Consider the following 13,194-nt stretch of genomic DNA (forward strand, 5'->3'; position numbering starts at 1 on the left):
ACTCCAGCCTGTGGGTCCAAAGCTCTAAACCCTTACACAGATAGCTTGACTCCCTGAATGATAAAATTCTGCAAATCTAGCCAGGTGATTTCTTGATTGCAATCCATGCCTTTTTCCAGACCAATGAAAGTCAGGGGCTTTTTGAAGCAGTTATTTTACGCCTAATGTGGCTATATGAGACTATAACATTTTGTGGGAAGTTGGTCTAGATGTTGAAGATGCTGAGGAAGAAGATTTTAAATGTGAGTGCAAGTTACACAAAAAGAACCAGTAGTAAAACCAAGATAAGCAACCAACTAAAAACTTGTGGATGCCTCTTGTACTGTGGATACGTAAGACATTGTGAAAGGCTGGGGGATGAGTACAAGGGATCTCTCTGTACAATTTTTGCAACTTTCTGTGAATCTACTATTTCAAAACAAAGAGTTTTTAAACGTATGGATGTCTGCTGGGTGCCAAGAACTCAAGAACACACTCATTGCAGGGATGTGGTCCTGATACTCTGATGCTGGACAAGTAGCAGATCAGTACATAAATAAGTGCCCCAAGACAGACTGGATCACAAGGTACAAAGTACTCTGTGTGGAAGCAGGAGAGGTCAACTGGAAGAATATGAGAGGCCATCTCAGAGAAGGAGGAATTTAAGCTGAGCCTTGACTGATAAGCAATGTTTTAGGGGTGATGAGGGATGGAAGGTACTGCCCAAGCCCAGGGAGCAAAGTGGGGGGGGCATGAGGAAGTGCTTGGTATGTTTAGGAACAGCTAATGGACCCATGAAGCTGGAGCATTGGAGTTAGGGAGGGGAGTGAGGGAAGAGACACTTGGGAGATAAGACTGGAAAAGAAGAGTGGACCTTAGAATGCCAAGCTAGGGAGGTTGGACTTTACCAAAGTCCTCTGAGCAAGGGAATGTATCATTAATTTTACTAAATTTAGTAAGATGATATATAGAAAAAGGACTGCTTAATATTGACAAAAATACTCATCTAAGTCTGATATTTAATATATGTAACTTATTAGGTGACATTCAGCCATAGGCAGGAGTGCAGGCTCTGGACTCTGACTACATTGGCTGGAATCTTGGCTGTATCTCTATTCTAGCAATCATGGGCAACTTATTGAACCTCACTGTGTTCCAATTTCCTCATCTGCAAAATGGGGACTAATAATGCTACCCACTTCCTAGGATTTTTGTGAGGAGTAAATGAAATAACTCCTGATGCTCAGAACAGTTCCTGGTATAGGACAGTAATGCCTAAATGTAAGCTGCCATGTTTGTTCAGGAAAAGGAAAAATTTTATATATATATCAATCACTATGTAATAAACCATGATAATCAAAGGAAGCCATGATGCAAGAAGTAAAATAATAGGAAATCTCTAATCTACTTTTCTTTGACATTAGACAGATACGCCTTGAATTAATTTGAAATTTCCAAAAATTCACCAACCGCTCCCCCCTACCCCCCAAAAAATAAAAACCGTGGGAAAGGTGAAAAGCAGCTTAGGAGCATGAGTGTTAAAGAAGATGTGCTTTTTAAATTTTTGTTACTTTTACTACTTTTTATTCCATATTTGCAAAAGAAAAGGATTACACATACATATAGCATAAATAATAATAAAATGAATACCATGTTCCTATTACCTCGTTTAAAAACTGTGGTTGAGACAGCTAGATGACACTCCAGTATTCATTCCCCCACTTTTCAATAGAAATTTCTTAGCTGGAATAATGGTTGGCCTGCTAAAGACCTCATTTCCAGCCTCTTTTGCAGCTAAATGTAACCATGTGACCAAGTTCTGGCCAATGGGATGAGAGCAGGGTGATGTGTGCATCTTTAGGCCATGCCCTTAAAAGGAAAGGAACACAGGGTCTCCCCTCTTTTCCCCCTCTTCCAATTGATTGGAAGTTGTGGCCAGCCATTTCTGACCACAAGGACAAGGGCAACACACTAAGTTGTCAGACTAATAAAATGGAAGAAATCTGTGTCCCTGACACCTTGGAGCTGCCATACCAGCCCTGGATTGTCTACCCAATTAGGTGAGAAAAAAAATTAACATCTGTCCTGTTTCAGCCTCTGTAGTTTTGTATCCTAACTCATACAATTACCAATACTTTTGAAGCCATCTGTGTGCCCTTCCACAATCCCATCTTCCTTCCTCTCTACCAGGAGTAATGACTCTCTGGAATTGTATTCATCATTTTTTCCTTTTCTTCATAGCTTTGCCACATATGTACGTATTCCTAAACACAAAATCTTGCCTGTCTTCGAACTGTATATGAATGAAATCATACTGTGTGCATTTTTTCTGTAAGCTTTTTTGCCATTCAATATTATGCTTGTGCAATTTATCTATGTTAATAAGCATAGCTTATTAAACTTGCTAAATAATATTAAATTATGTGAAAATACCACAGTTTGCTTATCCATTCAGAATTGGTAGACATTTAGGTTATTTACAGCTTTTGGTTACTGTACAAAGATGCTATGAATGGTCTTATATGTGATTCCTAGGACACATGCAAGAATTTCTCTGGGATACACTCCTGGATCAGAATTGTGATGTTACAGAGTATGTGCACGTCAACTTTACCAGATAATGCCAGACTGTTTTACCAAATGATTGTACCCATCTATTTTCCCTTGATAACACTTGAACTTAGGTAGGCTGGTGATTAAGTTCTGGCCAGTGGGAGGTATGTACAGCTGTTGTTCGGGACTTCTGAAAAAGTATTCTACTTTGCTGGCTGAGTTGAGTGGCATCCAGCTTTTTTCCTACCCTCTTCCACTTTCCTGCTGCTTGAAATACAAATAGGATGGCTGGCACTACAGCAGCCTGTTCAGAACCAAGAGATGACCTTGTAGGTAGAAGTCAGAGTGAGGATGTTGGAGCAGAAAGACAGAAGAGCTTGGGTTCCTGATGACCATGGACTCACCATCCCAGTCCTGGGCTGTCAATTCTAAACTTATGTGAGAGAGAAATAAACTTCTATTTTGCTTATGTCACCACATTTTGGGGGTTTTGTTATAGATATCTGAACATAAATCTAGTTTATTGTTTTTCTATTTCTTGTGGATTTTTAGGAATTCTTTATATGATCTGGGTACTATTCAATATGGATTTTATTTGAGGGAAATACCTTTTTCCCATTTATGGGAAAAAGGTATTTTGCCCTTTTGCCCTTTCATTCTTTCTGATGTTTTTCATGTATATTAGAAATTATCTGTGCTATAGTTAAATGTATTTACCTGGAAAAGGACTTTTCCTTGGCTTACTCATGGCACTAAGTTAAAAGATAGGTATTTCCAAGTTTACTGTACAAAAAACCAACATAGTTAAAAGTGGATCTCTGTCTTTCTGATTGCTTTCCTGCATTTGTAGCATCATTTTTCACATTAAAGATTAGGAGATGTATATTCAGTGCATGGTTTGGTCTGCAGACACCCTTACATTGCTCTAAGGAAGGGATTGCTAATCTTTCTTACAGTAAAACGCCAGACAGTCAATATTGTAGGGCTTGCGAGCCATATGCTCTCTGTTACACCACTGAACTTTGCCCTTGGAGCATGAAAGCAGTCATAAACAATATGTAAGGCATAGATATGGCTTTATTCTTGGCACAGAAATATGAATTTCATGTAATTTTGCATCACAGAAAAAATTCTTTTTTTCAGTCATTTAAAAGTATGGGGACGGGCTTCCCTGGTGGCACAGTGGTTGAGAGTCCGCCTGCCAATACAGGGGACACGGGTTCGTGCCCCGGTCCGGGAGGATCCCACATGCCGCGGAGCGGCTGGGCCCGTGAGCCATGGCCGCTGAGCCTGCGCGTCCGGAGCCTGTGCTCCACAACGGGAGAGGCCACAACAGTGAGAGGCCCACATAACGCAAAAAAAAAAAAAAAAAAGTATAGGGACTTCCCTGGTGGCACAGTGGTTAAAAATCCGCCTGCCAATGCAGGGGATACAGGTTTGATCCCTGGCCAGGGAAGATCCTACATGCCGGGTAGCAATTAAGCCTGAGCTCCAAAACTACCGAGCCTGCGCTCTACAGCGCACGCGTCACGACTCCTGAGCCCACGTGCCACAACTACCGAAGCCCATGCACCTAGAGCCCGTGCTCTGCAGCAAGAGAAGCCACAGCAGTGAGAAGCCCGCGCACTGCAACGAAGAGTAGCCCCCGCTCGCTGCAACTAGAGGAAAGCCCACGCACAGCAAAGAAGACCCAATGGCAACCCCCCCAAAAAAAATGTCTAAAAAGCTGTACTTAGCTTATGGGCTGTATGGAAGCAGGTGGTGGGCTGGGTAGTAGTTTGTTGGCCCGTCTCCGAGGTGTTGTGGTGGAATCTGTGGGACAAACTGCACCTGCCGATAGCTGCTGCCCTACCGAACTATCACGAAAGCGGTTTCTGAGCTTGTTCTGTGCCTTAGAGTAGTGCATAATGATAAGAACCAGGAGGTGAAGAAAAAGGCAAGTGGCAAAGGTTGTGCAAAATGACATGTTTATGACAGGCTATCCCCTGTCTATATGGGTGCATTGTAAGGTAAGGAGATGGTGAACTGCCATTGTGTGGCAAGCATGCTTGCTCCGCAGGCCAGTGAAAGATACCACCTGGATCCCTGTCTTTGGGAGGAAGGGTGTGTGTAAAAATATCCATTGTTATTGGTATCAGATGCTCTGAGAAATAGGCATTTATTTGGCTTTCAACCATTCAGTCCCCTTGTTAGATGGTGTTTCTAAGTCCTGAGTGGTAGGTCCAATACCTTGGAATCTGAGCCCTGAACCTTGATCCCTGAACCTGCAAGTGAGGGTTCTCTAGAGCTAATACACAGCCAGGGCCCCAGTCCTCGGGGTTGGAAGAAAGAACTGCGTCCGTGTGTTTATCAGGCAGGACCTCTCTTCGGGCCGACGGATGGAGACCTCATGCCGGTGACCCAAGACGAGCAAAAATCATGTTCTCACACAATACCCTGCTCCCCACCCGGCTCTACAGGCTGCGGCGTCCTGCAGTGTGGCTAAAGGCCAGGGCGTTCACACACTAGGAGATCTGAGCTGTGCACACCGCATGAGTTAGAGAAACCCGCTTCTAACTGTCCAGCCGTCGAGACTTCCCTCTGGGGAGCGTCACCAACCGTCTCCGGAGAAGAATCGGGTCTTAGAAGCAGGTGCATCAGGCTCTTGGGGAAGTCTGGGCCCTTTGCGCGCCAATTAGAAAGTGACGATCGGCGGAGCCACCACGGTGACCCGGTGGCCAGTGCGAGCCTGTCCCACCTGCCCCGACACCTCGCGGGGCGGAGGCTGCCCTCCTCCCCCCTCCCCCTCCCCCCTCCCCCTCTCTCCTCTCCCAGAGCCCTCCCCGAGGCCCCGCCCCCCGCGGCCGGCAGCTCTGAGGGCGGGGGCCCCGGGACTAGGGGCGGCCCGGCCTGACCTCGACTTCCGCCGCGGGCCCGACCGGCGAGTCCCACCGGGCCGGCGCAGGCCGGGCCCGCGAGCCCCTCCCTCCACCTGCCCCCGCCCGGGCGCCAGGCTCTGGCTGCGCTCGCTCGCAGCGGCGGGGCCCGCAGGCGGCCATGGCGGCGGGCGCCGGGGCCAGGCCGGCGCCGCGCTGGCTGAAGGCGCTGGCCGAGCCGCTGAGCGCGGCGCAGCTGCGGCGGCTGGAGGAACACCGCTACAGCGCCGCGGGCGTCTCGTTGCTTGAGCCGCCGCTGCAGCTCTACTGGACCTGGCTGCTCCAGTGGATCCCGCTGTGGATGGCCCCCAACTCCATCACCCTCCTGGGCCTCGCCATCAACCTGCTCACCACGGTCCTGCTCATCTCTTACTGCCCCACGGTCACCGAGGAGGTAGGGCCAGCCGCCCGCCCGCGGATCCCCAACTGCTCTCCCCTGGAGCCCCGCGTCCCCGGCCCGAGCCGAGCTCGCCCCGCCCCGGGTGCGCCTCTGGAGGTGCCCGGAGGGCCCCCCGCGCGGCCGAGCCTCTCGGAGCCGCGGAGGGGCTAACCCCGCCTCTGCCCCAGCGCCGCAGTCGCCCAGAGCCTTCCCCGGCCCGCCCGGAGGCTGTCACGCCGCTACCCCGTCCCATGTCCATCCCGAGCCTCCCCCCCGGACGGCGGAGGGGCTGTCAAGGTCACTGCCCAGTCCTGTGTCCACCCCCACTCTCCTTCGGACGGCGGACGGGCGGTCTCGGCCACTGGGAGCGGGGGGCGCCTGCCTGCCTGGCCGCCGCCCCATCCCGCGCCAAGCTGGGGGGTGGACAAGCAGTCGGTTCCTTTGCGCACTGGGCACTGAACACCCCCAGCTCCGTCCCGCCTGGCTCCGGGGATTGTGGTTGGGTTGGCCAAGCCCGAGATGCCCTTTGGACACTTTTATACTCAGCCGTCCGTTTCTCAAACGGTTGCGCTAGTGATCCTGTAATTACTGGTAGCACTGATCAGAGATAAGTTACTTTTAAGAGGTTACTTTCTCGTTGCTTCGTTGACTTTCTTGTGGAAAAAAAAAGTATTAGCAAGGTGTTAATCCTTATCTTCACGACCCAGGGATCGTAAAAGCCATTGGATTTTATTAACAATGAATATTTGACCTATGTCCAAAATAAGACGAGTAAATAATGTGGGCTTTCTATACCTGGTAATCAGGAACATCCCTTGGGCTGAGTGTGATGGGGGACAGGAGGCAGAGGGAGCTACTCCCATATTTAGCTTTTTAGAGTACATGGGATAAATATTACATTGCACGTTTTGTGACTTTGCTTTCTTTTCCCTCAAATAGAGAACTCCGTTTATAATCATATTTCAGTATAGGTCCTGTGGAGAACTAATTCGAGATGAGGTTGGATAGCAGGAATACAGTGGAAATATTTCATGCCCTCCATACATGGATCCATTTTTTAAAGTATTTGATGAAACCTACATTTTAAACGTATTGAATATCTTGCTGATTGATGGATATGTTATTATATATGATTTTCAGCAGACGTTCCCGTTGTTAATTCATATTAATTCATATTAAAAACATATTGTTTTTAAAAAAGTAAGTTGCAGCCTGTTTGCAGAATTCCCCAGAGGCAGTGCGCCAGAATGAAAAGTGCACTGGGTTAGAAGTGAAGGCTTGGTTCTAATGTGGCTCTGCCACAGCATGGAGTGACACGTGGGTCTTGCGTTCCCTGTGTAAAATAGAAATAATACCTGCCAAACCAATTTCACAAGAATGCAGTGAGGACTAAATGATATATTACATGCAGATAAATGTAGAAAATTAGAATTTGTTCAGCATGTTAAAAATATTACTGTTATTAAAAATTCCCTGAAAACCTATAATAAAATTTAGCTTTTACTGGGCCTAGATTTGGCTAACAGCATTTGGATATTTCTGATATTTGCCAGTTAAATTGTGAACTTTTCAATGCTATTATTAATTTAAGAACCATTTGTTGAGCACTTCCAAAAAGCAGGGCATACCAAGAAGTCCAAGAGAATCTGTTTAGGGATGTCAGGGTGAGGGTGGGGGGCTGATGGAAAAGGTAAAATTATGATTAAATTAATTTTTAGGCTATGCTTCATTTAAAAAAAAAAGGTGGCAGGTGGGAAGAATCTGAGGCACTTTTCAAAAAAAAAAAAAAAAAAGATATCGCAATGATCCAAAAACGGGAAGTAAGGGTTGAAATAATAAAATGAAACTGAAAAGAGTTTCTGAAATGTAATTAGATCCTGCACTGCTTCCAAGTGGCTGAAGCAGTGAGGGGAAACACCATTACAGGATTCACATTGCCTGTCTGATAAAATCCCAGCAATAGCACAAAAGAAGCATAGCAGTTCAGGCTATTTTGCTTTCAGGCCACAGAGCTAGTAAATGACAGGACCTGGTAGGGTTCAGACCCAAGTCGGTCTGACTACAAAGCCGGATTCTTTTTACCACATACCACCACCATCTCATCTGCAGTTCTTGCCTTTCTGTGTGATGTGTAGGAAAAATACCTTGTGTTCTATGTAATGCTTATTAGGTATGTAATGTACGTTCACATCCATTATTGCGTTTGTGTCTTATATCAACTCAAGGAGGCTGGCAAGTTTTTTCCCTTCCTAGAATGGCCATCCCACCGTTTTAGTATTTCTTCTATCCATCCGTCCTGAAGTAATAGTAGCATACATTTTTATTAAGAGGAAATTGAGGCCTGGAGGGTTAAGTGACTTTAACTTGGCTTGAAACTTGTTTTCTGATTCTTAGACTTAAGAATTCTTAGTGCTTTTTCAGACTTGACAAATTGATTCCAGAAAGGGTCAGGGAAAACCCATATGGTTTTTGGACTCTGATGCTTGGGTTTATCTGCCCATTGAGGACGTACTGCTGACTACATATCTATATTAATAATAATATTTGATCTATTTTTTAACTGTGTTGATATTTCTAGGACATGACTGGGGGTGAAGGGAAATTAATAGAAAAAATGTTAAATGATTTATATTAAACTTCTACACTGGTGTTCTGAACTGAATTTCACACCACCATTTCGTTAAGGAACTTTCCACGCCAAATTGAACTACTTCTTTTTTTTTTTTTTGGCTGTGTTGGGTCTTCCTTGCTGTGTGCGGGCTTTCTCTAGTTGTGGTGAGCCGGGGCTACTCTTCGTTGCAATGCGCAGGCTTCTCATTGCGGTGGCTTCTCTTGTTGCAGAGCACAGGCTCTAGGTGCTCAGGATTCAGTAGTTGTGGCTCGCGGGCTCTAGAGTGCAGGCTCAGTAGTTGTGGTGCGCAGGCTTAGTTGCTCCACGACATGTGGGATCTTCCCCGACCAGGGCTCGAACCCGTGTCCCCTGCATTGGCAGGCGAATTCTTAACCACTGCGCTACCAGGGAAGCCCTGAACTACTTCTTATGGCAAAGATTTCTCTCCTTCTTGTCCCTCTCTTTTCTCCTTCCTCTTCCTTTTTCCTGTCCAACTTCATCTCTCTGTGTCCAGTCCTAATGCTACATCCTTAGGAAATTTTTTTTTCTTCTCTGGAGTCAAATCAACCACTTAATCCTATAAACTCCCATAATAATGACAATGATTACTAACATTTACCAGGGTTTACTTATGTACTAGGCATTAATTTAAGCTGCTTTTGTCTATTATCTCATTTAATCCTCTAAACAACTTTACGAAAAGGTATTATTATTATCCCCATATCATAGATGAGGAAACTGAAGGGAAATAAATTTACCTCTTTAAGCTGATAGCAGGATTCCAAGCCAGAAAGCTATACTTCCACCACAGGTCTTTGTAGCTCTCTTGTGGAACGTCTCCATTTTATTTTGGTTATGTGTGTGATGTGATTTTGGTTATGTATGTCCTTACTGAGCAAGACAGTCTACCATATTTTAAGTTCAGACAGCAATTACCCATTTGCACATTCTCCACAGCATAGTGCCTTGCGTAAAGCAGGTGCTTGGTAAATATTTGCTAAATTATTGCCTGCATGCGTGAAATAACAAATTGTAATCTTGGGAGATGATGTTTTTCCACCGTTATTCAGTTTTAGCTGGTTTGGTTTAAATACTTAATCAATTTGGCCTGGGGAATTTTAACATGAGTAAGCAAAAGTTGGGGCAAACAGAAAACAAGAACTGAATTGCATCCCCCTCACCTTGATGAAGCAGTTCTGTCTGAATGCTGCTCTGTATATAATCCTTGGCCCCCATTCCTTGGCTCCTTAATCCTAAAATAGAATCACAGACTCTGACTGCTTGAAGGACCTGAGAGCCTCTTTAATACAATTCCTACATTTGTAGATGAGAAAACTTGGTGATTCGAATCTGGTTCTTCCGGCTTCAGCTTAGTAGCATTCTCTACCACAAAACACTCATATGCTTGTTTCTGACTGGAATAAGCTGTGGCTCCATTCCCTTTTCAGCTTATTTGAGTAAATATTTTTGCTCTGCCCTCTTTTTTTTCTTTTAACATCTTTATTAGAGTATAATTGCTTTACATTGTTGTGTTAGTTTCTTCTGTATAACAAAGTGAACCAGCTGTATGTATACTTATATCCCCATAGTCCCTCCCTCTTGTGTCTCCCTCCCACCCTTCCTATCCCACCCCTCTCGGTGGTCACAAAGCACTGAGCTGATGTCCCTGTGCTATGTGGCTGTTTCCCACTAGCTGTTTTACATTTGGTAGTGTATATATGTCCATGCCACTCTCTCACTTCATCCCAGCTTACCCTTGCCCATCCCCATGTCCTTAAGTCCATTCTCTACGTCTGCATCTTTTTTTGTGTGTGTGTGTGGTAAGTGGGCCTCTCACTGTTGTGGCCTCTCCCGTTGCAGAGCACAGGCTCCGGACACGCAGGCTAAGCGGCCATGGCTCACGGGCCCAGCCGTTCCGTGGCATGTGGGATCTTCCCAGACCAGGGCATGAACCCGTGTCCCCTGCATCTGCAGGCAGACTCTCAACCACTGCGCCACCAGGGAAGCCCCTCCACGTCTGCATCTTTATTCCTGTCCTGCCCCTAGGTTCTTCGGAAAGATTTTTTTTTTTTTTAGATTCCATATATATGTGTTAGCATATGGTATTTGTTTTTCTCTTTCTGACTTACTTCACTCTGTATGACAGATTCTATGTCCACCCACCTCACTACAAATAACTCAACTTCGTTTCTTTTTTTGGCTGAATAATACTTCATTGTATATATGTGCCACATCTTCTTTATCCATTCATCTGTCGATGGACACTTAGGTTGCTTCCATGTCCTGGCTATTGTAAATAGAGCTGCAGTGAACATTGTGGTACATGACTCTTTTTTTTTTTTATGACTCTTTTTGAATTATGGTTTTCTCAGGGTACATGCCCAGTAGTGGGATTGCTGGGTCATATAGTAGTTCTGTTTTTAGTTTTTTAAGGAACCTCCATACTGTTCTCCATAGTGGCTGTATCAATTTCCATTCCCACCAACAGTGCAAGAGGGTTCCCTTTTCTCCACACCCTCTCCAGCATTTATTGTTTCTAGATTTTTTGATGATGGCCATTCTGACTGGTGTTGAGGTGATACCTCATTGTAGTTTTGATTTGCATTTCTCTAATGATTAGTGATGTTGAGCATCCTTTCACGTGTTTGTTGGCAATCTGTATATCTTCCTTGGAGAAATGTCTATTTATGTCTTCTGCCCATTTTTGGATTGGGTTGTTTGGTTTTTTTGATATTGAGCTGCATGAGCTGCTTATACATTTTGGAAATTAATCCTTTGTCAGTTGCTTCGTTTGCAAATATTTTCTCCCATTCTGAGGGTTGTGTTTTGGTCTTGTTTATGGTTTCCTTTGCTGTGCAAAAGCTTTGAAGTTTCATTAGGTCCCATTTGTTTGTTTTTATTTCCATTTCTCTAGGAGGTGGGTCAAAAAGGATCTTGCTGTGATTTATGTCATAGAGTGTTCTGCTTATGTTTTCCTCTAAGAGTTTTATAGTGTCTGGTCTTACATTTAGGTCTTTAATCCATTTTGAGTTTATTTTTGTGTATGGTGTTAGGGAGTGTTCTGATTTCATTCTTTTACATGTAGCTCTCCAGTTTTCCCAGTACCACTTACTGAAGAGGCTTCTTTTCTCCATTGTATATTCTTGCCTCCTTTATCAAAGAAAGGGTGACCATATGTGTGTGGGTTTATCTCTGGGCTTTCTATCCTGTTCCATTGATCTATATTTCTGTTTTTGTGCCAGTAGCATACTGTCTGATTACTGTAGATTTGTAGTATAGTCTGAAGTCAGGGAGCCTGATTCCTCCAACTCCATTTTTCTTTCTCAAGATTGCTTTGGCTATTCAGGGTCTTTTGTGTTTCCATACAAATTGTGAAATTTTTTGTTCTAGTTCTGTGAAAAATGCCAGTGGTAGTTGAATTGACTCTGTAGATTGCTTTCGGTACTATAGTCATTTTCACAATGTTGATTCTTCCAATCCAAGAACATGCTATATCTCTCCATCTGTTTGTATCATCTGTAATTTCTTTCATCAGTGTCTTATAGTTTTCTGCATACAGGTCTTTTGTCTCCTTACGTAGGTTTATTCCTAGGTATTTTATTCTTTTTGTTGCAGTGGTAAATGGGAGTGTTTCCTTAATTTCTCTTTCAGATTTTTCATTGTTAGTGTATAGGAATGCAAGAGGTATCTGTGCATTAATTTTGTATCCTGCTACTTTACCAAAATCATTGATTAGCTCTAGTACTGTTTTGGTAGTATCTTTAGGATTCTCTGTGTATAGTATCATGTCATCTGCAAACAGTGACCGTTTTACTTCTTCTTTTCCAGTTTGGATTCCTTTTATTTCTTTTTCTTCTCTGATTGCTGTGGCTAAAACTTCCAAAACTATGTTGAATAATAGTGGTGAGAGTGGGCAACCTCTTCTTGTTCCTGATCTTAGTGGAAATGGTTTCAGTTTTTCACCATTGAGAATGATGTTGGCTGTGGGTTTGTCATATATGGCCTTTATTATGTTGAAGTAAGTTCCCTCTATGCCTACTTTCTGGAGAATTTTTATCATAAATGGGTGTTGAATTTTGTCAAAAGCTTTTTCTGCATCTATTGAGATTATCATCTGGTTTTTATCCTTCAGTTGGTTAATATGGTGTATCACATTGATTGATTTGCATGTATTGAAGAATCCTTGCATTCCTGGGGTAAACCCCACTTGATCATGGTGTATGACCCTTTTAATATGCTGCTGGATTCTGTTTGCTAGTATTTTGTTGAGGATTTTTGCATCTGTGTTCATCAGTGATATTGGCCTGTAGTTTTCTTTTTTTGTGACATCTTTGTCTGGTTTTGGTATCAGGGTGATGGTGGCCTCGTAGAATGAGTTTGGGAGTGTTCCTCTGTCTGCTATATTTTGGAAGAGTTTGAGAAGGACAGGTGTTAGCTCTTCTCTAAATGTTTGATAGAATTCGCCTGTGAAGCCATGTGGTCCTGGGCTTTAGTTTGTTGGAAGATTTTTAATCACAGCTTCAATTTCAGTGCTTGTGATTGGTCTGTTTATTGATTGATTGATTGCGGTACGCGGGACTTTAACTGCTGCAGCCTCTCCCGTTGCGGAGCACAGGCTCCGGACACATGGGCTTAGCGGCCATGGCTCACAGGCCCAGCTGCTCTGTGGCATGTGGGATCATCCCGGACCGGGGCACGAACCCGTGTCCCCTGCATTGGCAGGCGGACTCTTAACCACTGTGCCACCAGGGAAGCCC

At 44.3% G+C, this 13,194-nt stretch overlaps 1 protein-coding gene across 3 annotated transcripts in view; it reads left to right on the forward strand.

Annotated features, from left to right (window-relative positions):
* The first annotated feature begins 5,387 nt into the window (after positions 1-5,387).
* CHPT1 (choline phosphotransferase 1) overlaps positions 5,388-13,194 on the forward strand; it is a 35,566-nt gene continuing 27,759 nt past the window's right edge. For all 3 annotated transcript variants that reach the window (XR_014295256.1, XM_082634984.1, XM_082634985.1), the window contains exon 1: positions 5,388-5,841. Coding sequence is in view for 2 of the 3 variants with exons in the window: in XM_082634984.1 (XP_082491110.1) it covers positions 5,569-5,841 (273 nt within the window). In the remaining variant the exon portion in view is untranslated. The remainder of the gene's footprint in view (positions 5,842-13,194) is intronic.

The sequence above is a fragment of the Mesoplodon mirus genome (assembly GCF_964341445.2).
Source record: "Mesoplodon mirus genome assembly, chromosome: 11".
Classification (NCBI taxonomy): domain Eukaryota; kingdom Metazoa; phylum Chordata; class Mammalia; order Artiodactyla; family Ziphiidae; genus Mesoplodon; species Mesoplodon mirus.